Raw genomic sequence first — 25,234 nt, forward strand, 5'->3', positions numbered from 1 at the left:
GTGGGAACTCTTTGTCCTAAAGGAGGGAGAAACTGATAGTGTTCAGTATTTGTCCAGCTGTCTTCCCACTCCTCCCACCCAAAAGTACTTAAATCATGTGTAAATAATCACTTTCAGTCCATTTTACATTGTTTTAATTAAAGCCATCTCTGCTTCCTCCATAATCTCTCTTAGAAAAACCACCTATAACAAAAGTTTCTGTGACATGTTTGGCCTGAATAAACCATCAGGTTTTACCAACTTTTTAAACCTTTTTATTTGACTTTTAAAACCACTTGGGAGAAAAACAGATTGTTCAAGAAAGGATGGTTTAAGGAAAAGTCTGGTTGGAGGTCATGGTCTTTTCCTACCTTCACTTTGTATTTTTCATAGTCATCTGTTCAGGTTCAGGGTTGTTCTGGAGTTTATTTGGAATGCCTGATGATAAGCTTCAGAGGGAATATTTGTAATCCTGTGCCTTGGGGAGAGTGTCAACAACTGATAATCCAGGACCAGGAGTGCAGGTTGAAGCTGGGGAGTTGCTCTCTGTAGTACATCCTGCACTTTCACATACTTGAAGAGCTGAATATCTATTTTCTGACTTTCTTTCCAGAAAGCTGAGGCTGCTGCACTCTCTGCACTGGAGCTCTGTCAGGAGCATGTAGGTTTGGTAATTCTGAGGAAAATAGAGGATAAATGCACTAATTTTGATTCTAGTTCCTTTGGTGTGCATAACGTTCAGAGGATAAGGAGGGAGCAATGCCATTTAAACTGGATCATTTGTTTTGGTCTTAAGGGCAACAAGCTATTTTTAGAGCTTTATCTGTGGTGTGAGTGAACCGAGGTGTTTTGAAGTTCAGTCCAACAGGAATAGGGATTGTTTTACCAGCAAACATGAACAACTTTGTTTTGTAAGTTGAAATCAGTGTTTAGTTACTCTGTCCCCGTTTTTTGGTGGATCACAGTTGTGAGAAGATTCAGGACATAGATGGAGAGCGAGGCTGCTGAAATAAATGCACCCAGGGAGCAAAATTAAAAGAGCTTTGGAGATGCATTTTGCTTTTTTTCACATGGATTGCTGAAAATAACTTTGCTTTTCATGTTGCAGAATATGGTTTGTTTTACATAACTTGCTGATGAGCTCATCAGTGCTCAACAGCATAAATGAATAAACCCAACCCAGATGCAGCAGCAGCCTCAATTAAACCTTTCATTAGCAGATTCCATAGGCCTCAATTTCCTACATTTTTTGGGAAAAACTTCTTAAGAGTTATCAATTAATAAAGTTATAAAAGGCAAATGCTGAAGGTTTCTGGTGTTCCTAAGCTAATTTCTTGTGTGCAGAGGGATACAGTCCTTGGCTGGGACCAGGAGGGGCTAGTGGGCTGCAGCCCAAGTGCTCTCTTCAGATGAAACCAAGATATTCTCTTCTTTTTCACCCATGCACTGAGATTCCCAGATGATACTTTATGGATAAATTTACTACCAACCTTTTAAATGTTAGCACACTGAGTGCTGTATTGATTAGGATATTGAGTGCTTTGCTCTGTCTACCTTTAACCTGTTAGATTTTCCAAGATGTGCAAGTAAAGGCTTAAGAAAAACAAGTAATTATTGCTCATGAAACCTTCAAATGGGAGTAACATTGAGCACTTCAAGATCAGCACAGGGCATTAGGCTCACCCTTGCTCTACTGAGAATATTCAAGCCTTGAATCAATCAAGGCTGCTGGATGTAATAGTGGAATTTTGCAGTGTCAGGTTAGCATTGTACTTTGGCCTTTGATGGCCGTGGAAGGAACTCTGATTAGAGCTCTGCTTTCAAAAGCACACACAGTAGAAAACTGAAAACCAGGAGAAAAGCCTTTGTCAGGCAAGATGCTTTCCTCAGTTCTTGATGGATGCCTGGATGGCATCCCTTTAAAAAACAAAATATTGAAGTACAGATTAAAAAATTTCTTTAGGCTCCTGGAATTATGTCTGGAGTTGCAGACTGGAGCCAGTCCCATTGTGTTTAGTTCTGCCTAGTGTTTCTTCTGGTCATTAGTGATCAGCCCTCTCACAGCATAGGGAGCTTCAAAAGACTCTCACTGTCTTTTTCCTTATTTTGGATGGGAGGAGGGGTAGGTAGTACTGCTTGCTGCCAAGACTTCAGTTTCTAAAGTGGCAAGTCTCAAATGCAGGGGTTTTTGTGTGAATTTGAAAGATTCCTTGGTCATAATCTTGGGTCTTCCACATCCCCTCACCTTCCTCTGAGTTTTAGGATACAAAGCCTATCTTGCAGCTCAGGAAATTCATCCAAGCTTGGGTTTGGCTGTGAGCTGCCTGCTTGTATTGATCTATTGCTCACTGATGTCTTAAAACCAAGTCCATTTACTTAAAAACAAGTCCAGTTGTTGTCATCTGATAGAGACAATTGATTTGTGTGAGAGGCAATTGATTTGTGAGGTTCTCCCCTGCTTCTTTAAAATCCTTTTTTCATTTCAAAGGAAAACTGTCTGGACTTATGGGTGCTGCCATTAATGGAAGGTAAATACATCTAGAATTCATGTAAAGCTCGCTTTGAAGGATAAAAAGCAAGTGTCACATGAGCATTTATGCATTAAAGCATCACCAATATAAACATTCATAGGTAGCATCATCTCATCTCAAACCTTTTCAGGATCTTTTTTCTTTCAAGAAGGAGCTATAATGATGTTTTTGGAAACTACATTATAGACTAGACACTCTGAGCAGGATAAAATCCACATACAACCTGGTTCTCTGTAAAGCTTATGCAACAGGTTTGCAGCCTTACACAGACTGTTCCCATGCTGGATGTGATACAGCTTTGTATAACAGGAGTCTTATGTCATCTCTGCAATTTTTAAAGCAGAACTGGGTAATCCATGAACAGAACAGTAAGGGCATTAGAGAGTAAATGGGAGACTAATGACTACTGATGGATTACTGAGTTTCAGGTTTTGAAGCTCTCAGCATGGTCGCTTGCCCTGTGAACTGGCATCTCTTTCAAATAACCAGCCTGGCTCAGGCATTAAAGGAAAAGCTTTGCAAGAACTTCTTTGCTGCAATGGGATTCACATAATTGAATTGGGGATGTTTGCTTTCTTGTTCAGACCACTCAAATACTGCAGAACATAAAATTCTGGTAATAAACCCAGCCCTTGATTAGATATTTAACATTGTATGGTTGTCTTACTGTTCTCTTCATATGAGTGGGGTGCTTTGTACAGCCTTCCTGTCTCTGGTTTTCCTAAGTGCTTCAGGCACATGACAGGGTAATATAAATAACTTGTTGGGTTGAGGAAGAGGTGACTTCCAAGAAGCAGGTGAGAAGGATCTTGAGCTGAGTGATTCCTTGCCTTGGATCTCCTCATGCAGTCAGAGGTGGCAACTTTCTGGTGGCCCTTTCCCAGGAAGGGTCATCCAGAAAGAGCCCTCTGCTCTCCCTTCAGACATAGTGTTTTACCACAGGGAGCCAAATTCCTGAAAGGTCTGATTGTGTTTCAGGCTTTTTCTGATAACAAATCTTCAAAATCCTGCTAAGGTATTGAAGCATATTTCTGAGACAGGTTTTGTTTAAAGGCTGCTTCAAATTTTACTTTGCCGTCCTAACCTGTGTTGTCCTTCACTTCTGAGTGCTCAACTCTGTGCCTTGTCATATCTGATTGTTTGCTAAAAGGAAAGTGAAGAAAATACGTGCTAATTTTGATTTCTTCAGCTAGAAGTCTTTGGTGTGTGTTGGGTAATTATGTCTGTTGCAAAGGTTTTAAAGGGGTTTCTTCTCCCTCAGCAAGAAACATTTCTTTATTCACCTTAAAGAGTGCTGACTGGTTACCTCACCTGTGAAAGCATTTGTACTGATGGCAAGTTGTCTTCTCCCCAAAAGGAAACTGTACCTCCTTCATTTACTGTGAGCTGCTTCACTTGGTAACTGCAAGGATGGACCATTCCTCCATTCTTCAACTTCTATACCATATTTTTCTCCAGCAACCTTTTTCCTACTATTGTTTTCTTTTTGCTACATCTGTTCCTCTTTCCCACTTCATGCAAAAGCACATTAATCATTAACATTTGTACATGTGGCTGAAAAATGGCCTTTTCAAAGATGCTTTTAGCTGAGTTGTAAATATTGAGCAACACATCCACAGGTACCTGTGGGACATCACTTGTTAGATGCTGCTGCTGTTAAGTGCCCCAGGTTTACATTTGGGGGGTAGTGGTGTGTTGCTGCACGCTTTGGGATGCTCAGCCCACAGATAACAGGCCCAAAAATAAACAGAATTAAGGAGGGACATGACTCAAAATGAGTGTAGCACATGCTGGTATTAAGCCCCCTTCTATTTAATATAGCCTTGGGACAGTGCCTGTAGCATGGGGTCATCATTTTGACGTTGTGAAGCCTGAAATATTTTGCTGTAAGTGCTGGACACTTTGGCTGGGTCACACATGGGTGGCTCCAAAGCAAAAAGATGAGTTTTGGGGGTTTTTTTAAGGGAGAAAAACAACCCAACAACTCTGTTTTGCCCTTCATAGCTGAAAACTAAGAGGACAGTGATTAGAGCTTTTACCTAAGACCAGAAATTAGGAAAGCTGCTTTTCTGGACATTTTATCTAATAGCAATAAAGCTCATTGAGCTGAGAGCATCTGTCCATATGGATGTGGCTATTCTGAGACTAAAGAACTTCACACAATGAAGTACTGTTGCCTCAGACCTAGGTGCCAGGCTCTTTTTGCTCCTGCAGTAGTTATGTTCTGGTGGGTGAATCTTTAGACATCAAATAAAACATCAAATGCCAGCCCCTCATTATAGTTAGATAAATGGGTGTTAGCTAGGGGAAAGTATGGTGATTCATTTTTTAATGAAAAGAAAATGGCTTCAAATGTTCTGTTTCTGGTAATACAGTCTCTATTCAATGTGTTGTCTTTTGAAAGTCTAACCTCAATTCCAGCCACTGTGGATTTAGTGATTTGAACTTATTTCCAGCATAAGTATCCCTCCCAGGCTAGTATTTTTACATGCTTAAGACTCTTGTTTAAAAATAAAAAGTAGGTAGCTTGGAATTTAATGAAGCCAAGTCAGTAAATAAGAATTAATTTTTCAGCATTTCTATTGCTCCATCCTCTGCACCCACAGCTCTTGAAGGGGACCACTGGGTTTGTTGTCCCATATAGATGGGGTTATCTCAAGTTATTATACTCATTTTAAAGGGGTGAGAGCATTGTCCAGACAGCTGTTACTGTCTTCATCCTGTTTGTGAATAATCCAAAGAGCAGTATCCAATTCCTGGAAGCTCTAGAGCTTCGTTTTTCATTTTGACTAATTGTTTTCTTGAAATAATGAGCAGCAGTGACTTCACAAAGCACGGTCTCCTGGCACCGAGATCATTAATGACTCACTGGATCTTTAGTAGCAGTTAAAAATATTCTTTTCCACGCTTTAAAAAAATCTTGGTAGTTCTGCTCACAAAGGAAGTGTGGTGGTAGGAGTGAGTGGAGATGTATTTCCTTATCATTTTCTATTCATGACCATTTTGAGGCATGGAATCCAAGGCAACCAAAAACTAGCAAGAAAAGAAAGGTTGCATTAGAGGTCTGGTCCAGATGAAAAATATTGCCTAGGGTGGGTTTTTTTGACATGGCCAATGACCCTCTTGCCTCCTCCTTAACTCCTCTACAGAGATGCAGTGCAAGGACCACTTCATGTCTTTGAGGCTCACCTACAGTGGGAGCACTAAAATTCTGGACAGCTTTGGCTTTCTTGAAGATTTTGTGATGGAAATTTCCTCAGACACATTCTTAAAGAACAGTGCTGGAGGACAGTGGAGGGAGGGCAGTGCATTATCCACCTGGGATAACCTCTGGGAGAGGTTTCCAGCAAGGGAAATTCCTCATGACTCCCCTCAGGTGATTCACAGGCAGCTCCATTCTCATCCCTACTTGTTTTTTCTTATGAGGGCAAGTGACATAGGGCCCCTCACTGTAAGAACTGCAGGTGCAGCTCTGTAGTTGCTGCTGAGGATTGACCACTGACTCTTTCCAGCCTGAGGTCTGTGACTGCACTCCCCTTGAATCAGCTCTTGGGAAGATCTTGTGATAGGAAAAGCACAGTGAGTTTAAAAAACAAAAATCCAAATCTGATGTTGTCTGTCCCAATCACATTAATCCCTTTGCAGTAGCACAGGATTCCCAGAGTGCATTCAGTGTTCCTTCTGGAAAGCACCTCTGGGACATTTTTCAGCCAGGGTATGTTCTGGTTTTATAGCACACCAAAGATGTATTTGGTTTCTTTGTGCAACTGCCTGGCTTTCTTAAGAGGTATAGTGGAAGTTACTGTTTTGAAAGTTACTCTTTTTTGGTTGCTTTCTTGGTGCTGGGGATGCTCGTGGTGCCTCCCCTGCTCAGCTGCCACACAACCCCAGAAATCCCAAACCACAACCAAACACTGGTTTGAAATGTGAATCTGAGGTCTGTAATGTCAATTTAAGGTATTTTATCAGCATTTAATTACAGTCCTTTGTTAAGAGGCTGCATACAAAAGTAGCACAAACCCATTAAATGGTAATGCTGCGTTCTCTTCAAAAACTTGTTTATTGGAGAGGCAAGCAAAGGAGGTCAGAAATGCCAAATTCTCTCCCAGGAGCTCCATAGTACCTGTACCTTTTTCATAACTCAGGCTGATATTTTAAAAATATCATTACATGTCTACAATGTTAATTGGGCTTGTGGGATGAAGCTCCAAATGTAAAGCTGCTTCCCAGCACCCTTTATCTCAGAATAATCCTTTTTTCCAAGGAAATTAAGGCACATTTTATAACATCTAGCACTATAGTACCAAGCCTACAGCAGAGCAGAGCAAATGCAGGGAACTCAGCAGGCCACCTTTTTTCCTAGAACCTTTTTGTTGTTTATCAAACTTGGTTTTCAATTTCTGAGCAGATTTGGCCCTTCTGAAAATGAAAGTCCACTTTTAGCTTTCCCTCAGGCACAGAGCAGGCAGGTCCCATGGGCTCTGCTCTCCCTGCAGATGCCTTGACAGGCTCTGGGAATTTAATCCCAACAGTTCTGTGTGGATCCAGACAACAACTAACATGACTTGAACCCAGCTTTGCTAATTAATGTATGTTTAAAAAAAAAAGAAAAATCTCCAGAAGGGAGATGAAATGATGTTTTGGAGAAGCAGTCATTTGGGTTTTGTAAACCCCACTGAGCTCTGTGTGTGCTGCAAAGGGAAGGAAGGGAAAACCAGGGGTGCAGGTGTTGGCTGGTCAGTGAAAATCCCTGTTCAGCATTCAGCAGGGGGTCAGATAAAAGCAAGCTTAAAGAATGGGAGGAAACCAACCTGAAAATTGAATTATTTCTTGCTGGTGCAAAATACATGTTAACTCCTGGCTCCGTACCTTAAAGAAAGATGTAATAGACATGGAAAGATGTAATATGCATTAGCAGGGTTAGGAGAGACATGAAGGGAAGGCAGACAGACATTCCCTGTTCTCACTGGTATTTTTGCCTTTATATGCAGGCCCCTTTTTTCCTCCTAGCCCTCAAAATAATCCAAATCTTTCCATACAGTTTCCACTATCTCCCAGCCCTTTCACAGGTAAGGGCTTATCTTCCCAGGAGGTTTGCAAAACAAGATATTTAAACCAAAACCAGGTATTTTTATCACAATGCTGCACAGTTAGTCCTGCCTTTGTTTCACCTTTTGGTCAAGAGGGCAGCAGAAAGAACAGTCATTGGTACAAACCCCTAGGCTTGCCAGGATTGAAAATCCTGTGCAGTGTTTTGATGCTTGAAAGGAGAAGAAGCACGTGCATTTTTGGGACACAGGTCCACTAACAGATTTTACTGTAGTTCCACTTCAGGACAGCTGTCTTAAACCTGGCAACAGCATTTGGCATTGCACATCATCCTCCCCTTCCCTGCTTCTTTAGGAGGGGTGGCTTTGGGTTGTGTAACACTGTTCTCCATCTCATCTCCCTGCCTGAAATCACAGCAGCATTCAGGTTTTTTTTATCTGAGAGCTGCTACGTGACTTCTCCTCCCACTCAAGAGCTGCAGTGGAAGGCAGGGAGTGGTGTCCCTGTGCCCTCATGGCACACATGTGCCAGGCCAGCATGATGGCCACAAGGCAAAGTCCTTGGAGCTTAGGTTGGTCTCCCAGGAGGACATGTTCAGCCTGATCCCAGGAATGGGAAGAAGGTGATTTACATTCTTGTCCTGGTTTGAAGGACAGGTGTCTGCCAATTAAGGCAGAAGCTTCTCTCAGAAATGGAGAATGTAAACACCCTCTCTCCTAATTATTATTATAATTTTGAAATTAAGGGGCTCTCAGATAAAGATATGGGAATTAGGAATAACAGTTCTTTACCAGGAAAATTGAAATAGAAATACAGGATTACAAAGAACAAACCCAAAACCCTGACAGAGTCAGAATACAACCTGACACCCTGTCAGTCAGTCAGGGTGTTGGTAGCAATCCCATTAAATGGTGGCTGCATCCTCCTGCAGTGGCAGATGTGGTTCAGCTGGAGCAGTGCTCCTGTAGAAGGTGCAGTTTTCCTCTGAAGGTCCAGGGATGATGTGGAAAAGGTCCTGTTTTCCTCTGGAATCCAGTGGAAAGATGGTAACTCACTGTCCAAAATCTCAGTTTTTATCTAGGTAGGAAAGGCTTGGCTCCTCCCCCTGGCTGGAGCATCTCCCAGTGGGATGATGTAATTTTATCAGTCACACAGTGGGACTGAATGGGCCAGCAGCAGATGATATCTTCCTGGAGGGAGGATGGGTTGTGGAAAAGATAAAGATGATTGCCCCAGCTGGTTTTTAAGCTGGACCATTAGCAGATGGTATGTGCCATGGAGATAAGGGTCACTGTCCCACCCAGCTTCAACAGACAGTGACAGAATACACATTTCTGGCCACATCCTGTACTGCAACCCAAGACAATTCTATTTCTCACAGTCCTGCAGCAAGAGCAGTGACCTTACATCTGCCAAGAGGAGCCAGTCACAAGTGTAACATTTTCCTGATGCAGGAGAAATGGGCTGTGGTGTTGCAGATTTACCTCTGATGAGACACGTGCCCACTCTGCTGAAGGCTGCTGTCCAAACTGTGGGTGTAGGCTGGAAAGGACAGGTTGTTTTTGTGGAGAATAAAAAACAAAAGAGACTTCTCTTCTGCTTCAAAGGCACAGAAAGCTAAATGAGCTTCCCATCTTCTCCATTTTCCTCAGGAGAAGTGGTTAAGGTCTTTTATATTTCATTGCCTACTTCTCCCCTTGTTCACCATGAGAGACAACCAATTAAATATCTGATGTGGAACAGCTGAAGCTTTTCATTGTGCAGAGGTATCTCTGATTCTCATGTGTTTATTTTCCTATTCAGTTTTCAAATGCTGAGTGGATTGCTTATTAATTGTTAAATGACTGCTCTGCAATTCAGTTATGGAAATTATTTCTAGTTCAGTACCACTTGCCCTTGAATAGAGAACTGGAGGTCAACCAAAATTAGATAACTTCTCTTCAAACCTTTTATCTTTCTGGAAAAAAGACAGTTCTACATGATACCTTTCAAGAGGACTATGAAGTTCCCACCTTAAAGCAGTCCTTGGGGCCAAGCTGGTTTGGGGATCATATTGAGAGCTGGTGTCCTGATCTGTCCTGATGAGACCTTTAAACAGATTAATCCAGGTGTGGTGTTGACTCTAGTGCAGAGCTGGTATTCTATTGCCCACATTCATTTCTAGCATGAATTGTGAAATCACAGATTGAATAAAACAAAGTTGTAATTTTAACTGAGGCAAGGAGAGCTGTGTGGGCAGAGTGGGCAGTCCCTTGGCTTCAGTGGGATTCTGCTCAGAATTCTGAAATGTCCTCCCACGCTCATCTCTTCAGGGTTGCATCTCCAGCTTCAGCTTTCACTGTGAGCCTTTGCTTTTCACCTTACACAAGAAAAGAGGCTGAAAAAAAGAAAAAGGAGTTACGTATTATGCAGTAAATATTACCAAGGACATACTCTGTGGTTTAAAAAAAAAAAAAAAAAAAAGGGCAAAGAAAAATGCAAATCTGGAGCTTTTATTTTCAGAAGAGAGCTGTATTCCTCTGGTGTCTCCCTGCTGGCACATAGTGCTGATATTTCTGTGCATTTGGTCGAAGGTCACTGGGGTCAGTGCAGAGATTCTCAGTGTCTTCAGCAGACTTTGCACCACACTGAGCAGGAGCTGCTGCTTTGCTGATAAATCTGGGTGTGATGCCTGTCCCCAGACTTTGGAACAGCAAGAGCAGCAGTGTTGGAGGGGCTGCAAACCAGGCTGGACTCTGAACACCTGGCTGCCCCCTTTTCTGTGAATTGAAAGACAGCAGTTTGCATTCTAAAAGTAACAAGGAAAAAATACCAAAATTTATTTAGAGCAGGGTTTGTTTTTTTTTCCCAATTTGGCTTTTTTGCCCCCTTGTAAGTTCACACACTCAAATTACAGAAAAGAAACAAATACAGTTATTTTGGTCCCACTGAGGAGACGTGTTTGCAGTGGTCACATAACTCTGAGTAGATTCTTTTGTCCTGATAAGTTCTATTTTCAGATCATCAGAAAGGTTATGGAGAAATGCCATAAAAGCAGCAAAAATAAAAAGCCTGTTTGGTCTGACTGCTTTGTCTTGTTAAATATTTTAAGAAGGAAACACCAGCTGAAAGCATGCTTGACTGCAGACATATTTTCAAGCCTTTGGTACCCTGTTCATGTATTTTTAGATAAGCAGTTCTTTTCACCCTCCATTTAAAGGTGTATTTGCCTGTAATTCCAGATGTGTGGGATCAGTGTGGCAGGGACAGAGGGTTAATGTTTCTGGGAGGAGATGAGGATGCTGCTGGTGTGTGTGTGCCTGTCTGTTGTGCCAGCCTTGTGCTCTCCTTTCTCTGATGGTAAAATGCCCTGGAGCAAATGGATGCCTGGCATTGCTGCTTGCTGTGAACACAGCCAAGAGAAAAGGGCTCAAACAGCTGCCCTTCAAAAATTAGTTCTGAAAAATGCCATTTGTAGGCACAAAACATATTTACTGTAGCTGGGTCATGCTGATCTCAGAGCTTAGGTGAAGAATATAGGGACTTTTTGAAGTGAGGCTTTTTCAGGGCATTACCTCTTGGCCATTAAGAGACATAAGTCAGCAGGTGATTTGTGTGGCCTTGACTCACCACTTGCAAAACTTCCATCAACCAAAATAAACAGCTTTATACTTTTAGTTCAGCAACAGGACCTGCTTACCCCTCATGTGCTCTTGTTTCAGGCAATCCAGGTGCCTTTCAGGCCACAGGGCAAATGTGCAGAGTTCAGAAAGGAGCAGAAAAGAGGGTTTAAAACACATCCTACTCCAAAATGCTGTTTCAGAGTAATTCTAATCTTTGATCTGTTCTCTGAGAAAACCAGTTATGGCCTTGACTGCAAGACTGATTGGAGTGGAAAAGCCAAGATCCTCTGGCCTTTGCCATCAACAGGAGCCAGCATTGTCTGCTCTCATGGGAGATAAACTGTTTTAGGGTTACAGAACCATAGAATGGCTTGGCTTGGAAGAGGATATTCCTTTCTACTCAGCTTTTCTATTTGGTGTAATACTTTTAGGCAGGACATTAATGGATTCCTGAGTCATTTATGTAACACATAAACATGAAAGAGCTGTGGGGGAGCAAGAGCAATCTTTTTTGGTGCTGCTAACCAAATTATTCAGCCTGCAAGCCAGTAGTACTCTCAGCCAGAATATGCCAGAATCCCAAGTCACACAGCCTCCTAAAGGTCAGGAATTCTCTGCTCAGGTTTTTAGTGCATTCTTTAACTGTGGGATTATTTCTAAATGCAGCTTACTTTAACTGTGTTGATTGGTTTGGTATAAAAGCAATTCTTATTCCTGGAGTTCATTCCTGTTTTCCTGGTATTGTTTATTGCAGTAACAGAGAGGAATGTGTTTGACACTGATTTGATTGAATAAAAAGTTACTTCAAAAGCACAGAAATTTCCCTGTGTTCCTTAGGAGTTAACCAAGTGCATGGTCTTGGTGATACCCTATTGCAAAAACATGCCCCAGTGTCAGGGAGGGTTTGATGCTGTGAGAGGGTACTTCCCAAAACATTTAAGAAAATGATAAATAGTAACATAAAGTTGTTGAACTTAAATTCTGAGAAAGTTTGGGGGGTATGATAATGAGTGATGTTTGATTTAAATTTTTTTGTCATGCTGAATGATTCCCATGTTAGGTTATAAATTAAAATGTAATGAAAATTAATTCCAGATCTAAAGAATATTCTCACTAGAAAAGCTGGATTTAGTGTAAAAGCATAAGATGCATCAGTAAGGACTCTTTTTCTTAGACTAATTTCACACTGCTATTAAGTGCTACAAGATAGAAAAAACAAAGGCTTGCCTAGGTTTTGGGAGATGAAACATGTTTGGGAAAAGTTGTAAAGTGATATTTCAGCTCCATGAGCAGTCTTAAAAACACCAACCAAACAAAGCACAGTGCAGGACAATGAGGACAGCTGTCAAACAAGGTAGAAAAATGCAGATGATAAGTGAGGAAAGGCATTTACCCTCTAAGGTCCCCTGCAGAGGACTTTGAGAGGAGAGCACCTCACCTTGCAGTGGTTCCACTGAGAGACTGTTGGTGAAGAGCTGACACAGCAGGCAGGGCTTGAATAAGTGATGATGGAGCTTTCTCATCACTGGTACCCTTGTGAGAGATCCTGATGCCCTGCCTGAAATGGAGTTTTTAAATAGTTTTTATATAGTTTTCTATGTAATATCTGTAACTATATAAACTACACCTATTTATATTCTTATATAGTTATAAATAGGTTTTTGGGGGGTTTTTTAGTTTTTTAATACATGTTTTGTTTCAAATCTCACAGTGATACAAAGGTAATTTAATTTTTTATGCTGGCTTTATATGCTTCCATGTACAGTGTGGTGAAGCTTGCAGGTATTACTGTCTTTATTTTTTTTTTTCTTTTTGAAACCTCTTCATGCATTTTTTAGTTTATGATTTTAGCTCTGTTTACACCTTTGTTTAAATAGCAGCTGGCTCAAGACCCAGCTAGAGCTGCATACCAGAGTCCCCAAGACAGTGTCATTAGCCTAAGCAGGTTAAGTGATTTATTTGGCATGCCATTACACCTATTTATCTCAAGCCAGTGAAGCAGCAGAGGAAAAATGATGCTGTTAAAGATTAAACATTCTACACTCACTGTTTTAGGGTTTGAAAGAGCTAGAGCTCAGCTTTGCTTTCAAAGATGCTGGAATTCAAATGGAAACAGTCTTGTGCTTTCTTTGACAGAACAATGTCTGTAGGGGCAGAGAGGGAGTCAGAGGGAGTGTGTGCTTTTGCATTATTTTTTAGAAACAGTTCAGATACAAAGAGGTTTCACTTTTCATTCCTGCACCAGGAGTTGGATCACAGCACTTTCTGTTCCCTTGTCTCAATTCCATTCCTATCTCAGAAGTTCTGGCAGTGCCTTTGCCTGGGATTACCCAGCCCTGTACTTAGTGGCCTTCAGCTGAGACCAGTTTACATGGTCAGTATTTCCCATGCCAGGCTGGATCCTTCCCCAAACTGCTTTGCCCATATCCAAGATCAAGACTATGAGGGGAGAAAATACCTTGGAGGTTTCTCCTTATATACCCTCTGTCTTTTTTTTTATAAGAAGTTCTGAACTGGGGGGATTTTTTGAGGAATAAACCAAACCTTGTAAATAGTAAGCTCAAGGTTACTGCAAGAGTTGCCTTAAAAATTTAGGATATTCTGAACACCTCAAGGCAGAGTTTTTGTCCAACAGCTCAATTCCAAGAGGATTTAGCCTAAACTGAGCGTGTTGCAGAGTGGAGATGCAGCATTATATAGGGTCAAACATCCACACTCTTCAGTGAGGGAGAGCCATAAAAGGTTTTCTATTCTGTGAAGCTCCTGTGACTGCAGCAGTGGGGTAGCCTGAGTCTCAGGTAGCTGCAGAGTTGTGAAAGGGTGTTGGAGGAACCAGGTGAGAAGGCTTAGCAAACAGCAATCGATCAGGTAAGGCCACACAAAAAATCACAGGCATAACCTTGCAAAGAGTCATCCATAAATGAGAATGAAATCTGCATTTTGTCAGCATAAACAGGTCATTTTTTCTGCAATGTGTTGGTACCAGCAGAACTGTGGCTTTTATAAGCTTTCCTTCCTGACCTTAGGGAACTGCCCTCAGCATTGGAATGTTTGCCTCCTCTAATCAGTGAGGTCTGGGCTGAGAGACATCCACAGTGGATGAGAGGTGTCAGCACTGAGTGCCCTGTCACTGGTGAGCAGAAATCAGGGATCACTAATGCCAAAGCTGTGCTGGACACCCACCACTTGCTCATGGCCAGCCTCTGTGTGTGCACACCGTGGTAGAAGGTTTTGAGTGGAACAGTGGATAGGAAGCCCCTGGAGCAGTGAGTCTGTGCAGGGGCACACGGGGTGGGATATGGGGAATGTGTGTCAGAATCAGAAACAGGTGCAAATCAATGCGATTTTGTTAAAAAATCAAAAAGGCAGAAATTGGAAGGTTTACAGAAACCAATGAAAGTTAATATCACCAGTCTGAAAACAGCAGAGCCATGTAGGAAGAGGCTTTCATAAAAGTATGGTCCCTTTTTGTTGTTAATTATTAAGAATAATGTTATTCTTGTTAGCTCTTTAATGGGAAATGTATAAAGCTACAGAGTATGCTCCCTTCCAATTAGTTATACTGATTAAATTATGGTTTGGCTTTGTTTTTCTTCAACACTTCCTGAAAAGAAAGCTGCACCTCCAAAAGGCACAGGGAGCAGCAGGTTAAAGCTGCATCCATAAATGCTCATTTTTCATGTAGGATATAAAATATCAGGTAGACTATTTTCAGGAGGCTGATAATGTAAAAGGAATGACATTATATTTGCTGTGCAGTATCAGGGACCTACTTTCATCCTCTGGAATAGTTCCATTTTTTGTAATCCTTAATCTGCTTAATCTGTGATATTACAGGCTTGATGTTACATTAAAAGTATTAAAAAATCTGCAGTCAAGGTAACTTTTTTTTTTAAGGAGATGTAATAATAATTTGCTTAAGAGGTTCCTGGTTTGTGTAATACCAGAATAATGGAGAGTCAAAAGGCACTCGCAGTTACAAATATTTGTGCTTTATTTTATACATTATTATGGAAATGAATTGCATTTTACATTAAAGTTTTTGAAGAACATGATTATAGATACGTAGCAAAAATAGCTCTGAATTGAATTAAAAATAATGAACTTAGTATTGCCAGAAATGTGGGAGTATGAAATCAATGGATTTTTGTGGAATTATCTAGATTTTGCTGTCATCATATGCCCCAGTATATCTTGCAGAATATTAATAAATATAAAAATAACTCCAGAAGTTTGCAGTGGGATCATGATTGATACAATGTGATAGAAGAATCGATGCAGCTTCTCACATTTTTGTCATTCTGCATTGGTTTGTGGCAACTTTTTTGTGGTTTTATTTTCTTTTTACCATTTATCAGATGTTCCTGCCGAGAATCTAAATGGCAAAAATAAATTGCTCTCATAAACATCTGACATGAAATATTTCCACCCTGTGGAACTACCCAGTTTAATGTCCTATTACTGTGATTTTTGAAGAAGGAAATATAAGCTAAAATCCAAGGTTTTTCTTGTTTTTGGACCATTCATGCAAGATGGATGTTGTGTATTGTGACATTCCTGCAGCAGATGTTTGCATGGAAGAGGGGATGGGAGAGAGCTCTGCACATAGGACAGGTCCTTCTGACCCAGGCAGCCCTGGGGAGTCACCTGGGAATGGTGTGCACCAGGTGTCAGGGAGAGGCCACCCACAGAAAGGTTTGGAAGCAAGTTTATAGTGCAGGGCTGGATTTATCAGGGTTTATTTTCTGCCACATAATACCAAATTCCCACAGTAATGAGTAAGAATAGTCTGCAGTGAAGGAAGGCTTCTGTGATAGAGCTTGGCAGCATGATTGCAAAAATTACTTCTGGATGTGCCTTTTGCAAGGAGAATATGTCCTTGCACTGTTAAAAAGTGTCTCATTTCCATTTTGAATTTCTGGAGATTTTGGGGGGCGGGGGGGTGTGGTGTTTAATTTCTTTTCTCTTGCCTTTTTTGGTATTGGAGAGGGCAAAAAAGCTGGATTTTTTTCTTCTAATCCTTCCCCCCCTGCCCCCGCCACCCTTTTTTTTTTTTCCCTTTTTCTTTTTTTTTTTTTTTTTCCAATCAAGCTTTGCATTTCTATACCATGCAGGCCTGTAAGCAGGTACTGGCTCAGGCAGAACCTGCTCTGGTGCTGAGCCATGAGGGTGGAGGCTCATAGTTGTCCATTACTGACCAGTAATCCTCATGGACCCCCTGGAATGAGTCCAAAGGAGAGTGATGAAGATGTGCCAGGGCTGGAGCACCTGTTTGGGTTGTTCAGCATGGAAAAGGCTCTGGAGAGACCTTAGAGCCCCTTCCAGCGGGCTCCAAGAGAGCTGGAGAGGGACTTTGGACACAGACATGTAGTGGCAGGACAGGGGATTGGTTTTAGGCTGAAAGAGAGTCGATTTAGAATAAATATTGGGAAAAAATTCTTGACTGTGAGTGTGGTGAGGCACAGGTTGCCCAGAGAAGTCATGGATGCCCCATCCCTGGAAATGCTCAAAGCCAGGTTAGAGGAGGTTTGGAGCAATCTGGTCTAGTGGAGGATGCCCCAGGATGAGCTATAAGGTTCCTTCCAACCCAAACCATGCTATGATTCTGTGATTTATTTTCCTGCTGAGATACAATTACACCTGTGACTTGGGATAATATTTACAGGATAGTCCCTGCAGGTGTTTTATTAGAACAGTGCTTACATGGAATTAGCACATTTGGAGCAAGTGGGAGAGTTGACATTACCAGGTAAATCAGACTTTTTGGCAGCAGCAGGTTATACCTAAGCCCATGCATGTGTTTTCTTTTACTCCAGAGAAGCAATCTCTTAACATTTGTTTGCAAAATTGGGCACAAAAAAAAATATTAGCAGTGGATTTATTCTGAAATGAGTATTTTATTTTTTGTGTGTAATTAATGCCTTGGAGTCAAAATGACATTTATTTCTGCCCGTGGTGTTGGTGGGGGAGCTGATGTGCTGTGAATTCCAGGGCACCTTTGCTGTGTGCTGGCTCGAGTCTTCTCTTGGAGAGCAGCTCCTTGTTTTATTTATCCCCCACCAGCTTCTGTGTTTGCAGCCTAATTTACAGTAATGGGAACAGTCAGATATTTATCTGTGCTAAAACATCTCTGGTTTAATCAGAGCCAAGCCCAAAATGTCCAAACAGGCAGCACTTCTGAACTCTCCTACTTTTGTTAATAACTTCTGTTGGAATTCTGACTTCTTTCTTGTCTCTGTTGACAAAAAAATGGGGAGGCTGAAAATCAGTGTGGGTTCTTAATCCCAATGGAAGGTACCAGGCTGTTTTGAAGGCAAGTTTTGGTGACATTACAGATTGGATTTTTACATATAGGGGATGCTAAATCTTTAGAACATCCTACTCTAAGGCAAAACCGAAAAGAACAGAAGAGGATGAAATCTCTTCCAGAGCAGTGCATGGACTCGCAGGCTCTGCAGAGCACGTGGCTGCACTGCCCCGAAAGGATCAGACCCAAACCCCTCCAATACTCCCACTGCTCCAGGGAGCAGCTGCGTGGGTGCAAACAAGTCCAGGAGCACTTGGCTGTGTTTGCACACAGGCATCCGGAGCCGATGCTTTTGCACCCGCTGAAGAGCGCTTTCCTGGTAATTCAAGCTGGGATAATTCCTTTACAAAGAACCGCTAATGATCTTACAAGCACCGCATCGAGTTGAGACTTCTAAGAGTGTGTCTGGCGCCTTGGCTGGTGGCTTTGAAATGCTGAATATTGTCGTAGGAGGCCTCCAAATCAAGGGGAAATGAATATGAATAAAATGAAATGCAAATTCTGAGGGGTTTCTTTCTGCTGTTCCAACGTAGTGGCTAAAACTTAAAAATATGATGTGTATCAAAGTTGCTAGAAGGCATTTTAAGTAGCTGGCCAAACTGATGCAAAAGAGAACAATTGTATTTTTTTTTTTAAGTTTTTAGTTTGTAAGGGTTGGTTTTCTAAAAATACATGGGGTTTTTAAGTATAGTCACTGAGACAGAAAAAGTCGTGCTTCTCTTAGACTCTCATATAAATATTTTTGCAGCACTCTGTTGTTGCAGCTCCTAGAAAACCTGATTCAAGGCTGGGGGCAGTTTGTGTTTCTTGGATGTTTTGTTTTGCAGCTCCTTTTTATAGCCCAGGCTCAGGGGTGAAAGGGGAGGAGGGGTGGGAAAGTGTGTAGGGACAGAACCAAGGCGGCTGCAGGAGATGGGTGGCCATTCCCACACCTTCCAAGGGCATCCAGCTCTGAACCCCGGATTCCAGCCTGGGCAGCAGCAGTGCTGGGCTTCAGGACTTGGAGTCTGTGGCTGATTTCAGTTTTGCTTAACTCCAAGGGGGCTGAATTATTTTTAGCTGTAGGAAGGATCAGAAGAGATGCCTTGTTAACTGCTGAGGATGAGCAGGGATAGCACATTTGTGGTATCCTTACAGATCCTTACAGAAATAAGGATTTCTGTATTTCACGTCTCCATCTTATTTTTTGTTCCATTTTTCATGGGGGAGATAAACTAAGAAAGCATTAAAACTAAAGCTCAGTTCTGAGCAGCGTGATTTACAGCCCTCTTGGGCCAGGTTTTAGGTTGGTCCACGTGAGAGTGGGTAAGCAGATACCATCAAGCCCAGTGGGAGAGTTTTAGCTGCTTTGTAGCTAAAAGAATGTTTTGTGAGTGCACTTACACTTATATGAAGTGGCAGTGTCTTTGTGTAATCAGAGAGTTTTGTGTAATCAAAGAGTTTTGTTTTGATCAACTTACATTCCTTTTGACTTACAAAACCTGAGGAGGGGAACAAAAAAGAGTCCTCCTTATGACTTAGGCTCAGGCAAAATCATCTCCCCCAGAAGCAGGCACTTCTATCTCCTGTCCACTCACATTCCCCGTGTGATTAAGCCATGAAATCAGCTTTAGCAGATCTCAAAGGCTGCATGGGCAGCACTGGTCTGATTAAATCTGTGGATGGGCTCACATGACTCGGGGTGCAGAGTTGTGGCTGGAAAGCCTGAGATGTCAACAGGAGCTTGGCCTTGGAGGTCATCCCCAGGAGGATCAGGTCCCTGCATTGCATGGCACTGCCACTCCTTCCCCAAAGGTCAGGACAGAAACCTGCCTGTGGCTGGAACACACATGGAGCAATGAGAGGTCAGGTTACAGAGAGCTCTTGTCACATCTTGTCTGTGAAATGAGACTCGAAATGTGTTACAGATCCTGGCATTATTTTGGGGTGGTGAGAAAAGCTACTCCTCCTGTAGTTGCTGTTCTGTGAAAGCCTGCTCTGGACGTTTCTAGTCAGGTCTGGAAACACAAGGATGCTAAAACTGGGGAGATTCAGCAGGAGCTGAAGAGGGATTGGCTTTGCAGTGCCAGTTTGCAGCAGTTGCTCAGGGTAGGTCCAGGTCTGCCCATATCCCTGGAGAATGGTTAACTCAGCAAGGGTCTGTGGTCTGTCTTCTGCATGGTGCTCCTCAGAACCTCAGGGGTTAACTCATGGATTGCTTGAGATCTGACTTTTCCATTCCTTCCTAATCAAGGAATGCTGTGAGAGATATTCCAGGTTTTTGTTTGCACTTTCTTAGGCAGTCTCCTGCAAACACATCTGCCTTGGACAGATCCTGCCTGGATTTTTATCACTGATACAAATGAGCACTCCTAATCAGACAGGAAAATGCAAGGAAGTCCATTGCCAAATGGAGTTAAGCTGTCAAATTCCTCACCAAACCTTTCTTTGTGCACAGGGATCAAACATAATTGTTTTTCTCAAATATTGTTCTCTCTTCTTTTGTAGGAATCAGAGTTTCTCTGCCTGGAGTTTGATGAGGCCAAGGTGAGCCAGATGCTGAAGAAACTGTCAGAAATAGAGGAGAGTATGACTTTGTTGACTCAGACTACTTAATCAAATAAAGAGATTGCAACTTACAAAATAATTACCCTTGGTACCTTTTCGTAATTCCTATTTCAGCAAATAAAATAGGTGGTGCTGGTTAAATCCAGATTATAACCCCAAGAATGGGCTAAATCACACTGTGAAGCTTTCTCATCCCCTCCTCCCAACCTGTTTTCCAAGGCAGCAGCAGCACTGTTTGCACAAAGCTTTGCATAATCAGGCCTTGAGTGTAGTACAGCTTTTCTCTTTTTCCCCTCTGTCACTTCTGGAGTCTTCCAGCTGCCATGGATGCTGGGCTGGGTGAACAGCAGAGGTAAATTGGCCAGTTGTGGCAGAGGAGAAATGAGCAGAAGAAACAGGCAGATTAGGGGGCTCATGTTTATGCTTCCAAACCATGGACTTTATAGGACAAATCCACCTCAGTGGGCTCTGTCTGCTTGAAGCCCATGAAAGCAGATGGAGTGCAGGGAGCTCAGGGAGCAGAGGCACAACCACACCTTTCTGTACCTGTGAGCCCCATGCTGCCAGGGGTTCAGTGGCTCCCAAGGGGTGACCAGCCTGGCTGCAGGAGCCAGGGGACAATCAGAGGAGCATCTCCTGGGCAATGGGATGTGCTGGTTTTCCAAAAGGAGCATGCCCAGAGAGCCTGATCCAGCTATTTGCTGGCGATCCTTCAAAGCCACTTGATTTGCTTCCCCAAAGACCATCCACCCTCAGCACCCTGTGGCTGTAGTGGTGCAGCCCTGCACAGAGCTGCACAGTGAGTTTGAGGGGCCAGTGCTTTGTCAGAGCACAGATGAACTTGGCTGCTCCTAGACCTGTTTGTCATGGTTTGGTTTGACCTGAGAAAGTCTCAGCTGGAACCCAAGGTTTTTAAGTGTGTACCCACTCAGCTTGAAATGTGGGTGACAGAGAATGCCCTTGGCACTCAGCACTCTCTTGTGTGAGTGAAGCAGTCTGCCAGAGGCAGGTCAGGGGCACAGGGGCTGCACTGCCTGGATGGCTCCTGGCCACGCAGTGCCCTATCTGTGCTGGAGCACCCAGCTGCAGAGCAGCTGCTGCCCTGCACTGAGAGGCTCCCAGGAGGGTTTCCAGTTCCCAGTTCCGTGTGTTTCCCTCCAGGGCTGTGACCTTGCCAGCCTGGTCACAGCAGGATGTCCCACCACTCTGAACTGGTTCAGCAGGAACTGGAGGAGCCTGAGCAGGCCAGCACTTGTACAGAGCAGGATGGAAGGCTCTCCTTGCAGGAGAGCTGCCTGGTGGTCCATAAAAAGGTGACAATCCTGGCTCCTGGCTTGCTCTGTCACTTGACTGGAAGGTGTGTACACACATTTGGTTGGAGGCTACATTGCTTCTTGCCATTTTATATTCTCTTCATAAGCAACCTCCTCCTGAGCTAAAATTACATTGAGGGCTGGTACCAATATAGAGATGACAACATGAAATGTTCTTGTGCCATAACTAAAGCACTCCTCATCACTTCTCCTTGAGAATTTATTGCTTGTGGAGTTGCCAAATTGCACTTGGACACAAAATCTCTTCAGAGCAAGGGAAGGGCACCTTTCCCCATCTGCCTGGTCAGAAGGGGAAACATCCCTCAAGCCAATTTGTGCCACTGCACAGGGAATTAACATTTCCTTTGCTGTGCCTGTCCCACTGCTGCCTTTCCTCTTACAACCTCCTGGTTCTGCCTTCTGGTTTCATGGAGCCCCAAGCACCTCTGTTTCCCCAAATGCCTTCAGCTGATCCAGAGGACTGGGCTGTAACCACAAACTGCTCCTCGTGCTGCTCCCTGAGCCACTGGCTGCTGTGAAATGAGTGCTTTGTGATTCTCTGAGCCTTCTCTTGCCTTTTTCAACTTAGTTCATTCAAGTGTTTTCTGTGTTTTAGGACATATTTTAAAAAAAAAATCAAGGTCAGGGAAGGATCATGATCTTAAGTAACTTGCACCATGTCAAACATACTTATTGTTTTATTTTAACATGGTCAGAGGATAGGAAAATGTGCTATAAATGGAAATTAAAAAGAAACAAACTGGGAACAGATGTCAGGAAGTATTATTTCATGCAAAGAATAATAAATATGTGGAATGGCTAACAAGGCAAGGAGACTGAGGCAAAAAGTCTAGGGGACATTTAAGAAATAATTGGATACTCTCTTAGTTGAGGTCTGAAGGGGTATGTTTTTATGGGTGGGTGCTTGTCTCTCTCCTAATTGTCCCTCCCTTAGATACCCAACAGTCTTCATTTCCTTCTGGGTGGATCTTTCTAAACTGCTGTGCAAAACAAAAAAAAGCAGAAAAAGCTCTTTAGTGTGTTGAGGAGCACACTGCTCAGTCCTTGGTAGTCACTGGGCAGCAGAATTAGTCCTGCTTCACCAAGTTTGATGTGGCAGGGAAGGGGGTTCTGTGCTTCCCAGTGCTGTAATCCTCAGCTGCTGCTGGGACACGAGGACAGGTTTGCTCCTTGGCAGGGCTGTGCCTTCCTGCTGAGGTGGTTTCTGTGTGTGTGCATCCATCTGCCCCTGCCCTACGGTGTTCTGAGCCCATTGGTCACCTCTGGCTGAACTTGGAAGGGACAAGGCCTCCAGTGCCACTCTGCTTTGCTTCCTTGAGTGAAAGGCACAAGCACCCATGTGGTCCTGCTAAATATCTCTGTGGTGCTGGCAAATGAAGGCTCCTGTTCAGGAGAGATTTCACAAATCTTCCCCCAGAAATGTAAAGCAGACTCACCCTGAATGCATGGAGAAGCAACTCCTGCAATGGCTGGGGCCACGCGTGGCTGCTGGAATCCTGCATGGATCCAGCTGAGCAGAAATCCCAGCACAGCCCTGTTGGCCACTGGGGCCTTATCCAGCTTTGGAGACCACTGTGGTTCCTGCCATGGCCCCAGCTCCTGTGTCCATGTGCTAAGCCAGGCCAGCAGTGTGGCACCAGGGCCGTCACCTCCTCCTCTTCCTCCTTCCTTCGCAATGTCACTTCACAGCAAGGGAACGAGCAGCCCAGCACAGCCAGAGGGGGAGAGGGAGGGAGAAGCAGTGGGAAGGGCTGAAGGAGGGAGGCTTTCCTGCCCAGTCCTCCAAGGCAGCCAGGGAAGGAGCTGGGACCCAGCTCCTGCCATGCCCCAGTGTCCTTGGCTTAGGAAGCTGCTCCTGCAGTGGTACCTGCTCACTGCTCTGCTGACAGACACAGACCCCGTGCAGGGGCTGCCCTGGGGCTGGGCCAAGCTTGGTTCCCATCAGGATCTGGGTGTTTGCCCCGTGGTGGCAGGGCAGGGCAGGGCAGGGCTGGGCTGGGCACTTACTCTCTGCTTGGTGAGACCATAACTCTTGGTGCAATTTTCTTTTTCCTTGGTCTGTATTTGCCCAGAACTGCTAAGGTTTTAAAGTGTTCTTCTAGTATATTTGTATTTAAAAAAAAAAAAAAATGGCTTAGGCACACCACATTTTTCTAAATCTAAGCCAAGCAAATATTGTATTTCATAATGTTTTGGGCCATGGAAAGCAGCAGATGGTGATATATGTATTTTATGTTGGTGTTGATTTACTTTCCAATTATTCAGGTTGCATAGTCTCATTTTATTTTACATATTTTTAAAAAAATACTTCTTTCTTACAGACCCTTTTGGCAAGTGTAAATAATAGTGTTTGTGCTCTCATTGTGTTTCACACAATGGGAAGGATTTCGCAGGAGCCGATAATCACATCTTACTGTGCTTGGACTTCTTAATAAACTGGTTGATATGTTGAGAGATTTTCTTTTCTGTGTGTCAATTCTTGCTACCTGTTGATAAAACAAATTTTTCACCATTTTTCTGGGGAGATTTCCTGATTTAGGTATTTGCTGACTGTAGGTGCATGAGTATCTGCAAAGTTTTACGCCAAGGCTCATATGGCCATAGATTGCTCACATAAATGTTTTTTTCTCCTTCTGGGGAGTTTCCACAGTTTATTCATTCATTCCAAATATTTATGAAGAGGTCGTCAGTGCTGGGGACTGAGGGAACCTTTTGAAGAAGGGGAATGCAGTGGTCCAGTAGCAGCAGCCACTGATGACTTTTTAATGTGTTGTGTTTCATGTGGCTTAAGACTGGAAAAACAGGCGAGGGCTCCTTGCCTTGAACCTGGGCCTGTTAAAATCCTCCTCAAAGATTATTCCCAAATCCCAGGGCAGTGTGGCTCAGGGTGTCATTTAATCCAGTGTGAAGGTTAGAGCTGCCCACCTGGGTCTCCCTTGGTGTGCCAGGGGGTAAAGGTGCCAATACAGGGGGACCTGCAGCCATTACCGTCAGTGCTTCCTCCCCTCAGTGCACCAAAATCCAGCTGTTTCCTCCCATCCAGGTCACACTGGTTTGGCAAATCTTTGTCAAAGCTGTGGAAGAGGCCCCCTCTCCTCAAAAAGGACTCACAAGACCAAAGGTGCCTTTTCCCAGCAGCGTGAATCCCGTGGGTGATTCCCCAGGGCCACAGAAGTCCCAGAGGACACAGTGTGTCACCTCCCATGGAAAGGTGACAAAAGGGATGCAGCTGCAGACTCAACTCTGAACTGCCAGTGCCACTTGGGAAGTGTTATTTTTGGGATAATACCTGAGCTTGTTGTCCAAGCACAAAATTGTGGGTGGTGCTGTGGAGCTTCCCTCCAGATGTGATTGGACTGACAAACCCCAAGCTCAAGCCCCCAAATGCTTTGCCGTTCCTCCTTCCCTTCAGTGGTAGCAAGGCAGATCTTGCAGTGCAAGAATTTGCAGGAAAACAGGTTTGAAGGCATGTCAGGGGTGGAGAGCCCAGCTGGGGGGTTTGACCCTGGGGCATTTTGCAGGGTTATTGCAGCAACGGGAGGTCCCTGAAATGCGGAGCTGTCAGAGGGCATCTGCCAGCAAGGAGGTGCAAGAGAGATTTCCCCAAAGATGTTTTCCTGTTTATTATTTTCTCTGCACACAGGTGACTTGGCACTTGCATTTTAATTCCCTTAGTGGCCAGCAGCACTGGAACTCCAGCACTCAGCCATTAGCTCTTGTAATGGGATGGTATTGGAGAATACATAAAAACAGGTAATTGCATAAATGGCATTTTTGGATGCCAGCAAGTGCCTCAGACCCTCGAGGAGTGACATTTTACAGGAGTGGATGGGAGGAAAACAGCAATCACAGCACAAAACCCAAATTCATAGTGTTTCTGAGAGG

General features: G+C 43.4%; 1 protein-coding gene across 1 annotated transcript in view; it reads left to right on the top strand.

Moving 5' to 3' along the window:
* COMMD1 (copper metabolism domain containing 1) overlaps positions 1-20,092 on the top strand; it is a 59,646-nt gene extending 39,554 nt beyond the window's left edge. The window contains exon 3 of the mRNA XM_056487852.1: positions 19,956-20,092. Within this exon, the coding sequence (XP_056343827.1) occupies positions 19,956-20,063 (108 nt within the window). The 3' untranslated portion in view covers positions 20,064-20,092. The remainder of the gene's footprint in view (positions 1-19,955) is intronic.
* The last annotated feature ends 5,142 nt before the right edge of the window (positions 20,093-25,234 follow it).

The sequence above is a fragment of the Oenanthe melanoleuca genome, chromosome 3, assembly GCF_029582105.1.
Source record: "Oenanthe melanoleuca isolate GR-GAL-2019-014 chromosome 3, OMel1.0, whole genome shotgun sequence".
In the NCBI taxonomy this organism is placed as follows: Eukaryota; Metazoa; Chordata; class Aves; order Passeriformes; family Muscicapidae; genus Oenanthe; species Oenanthe melanoleuca.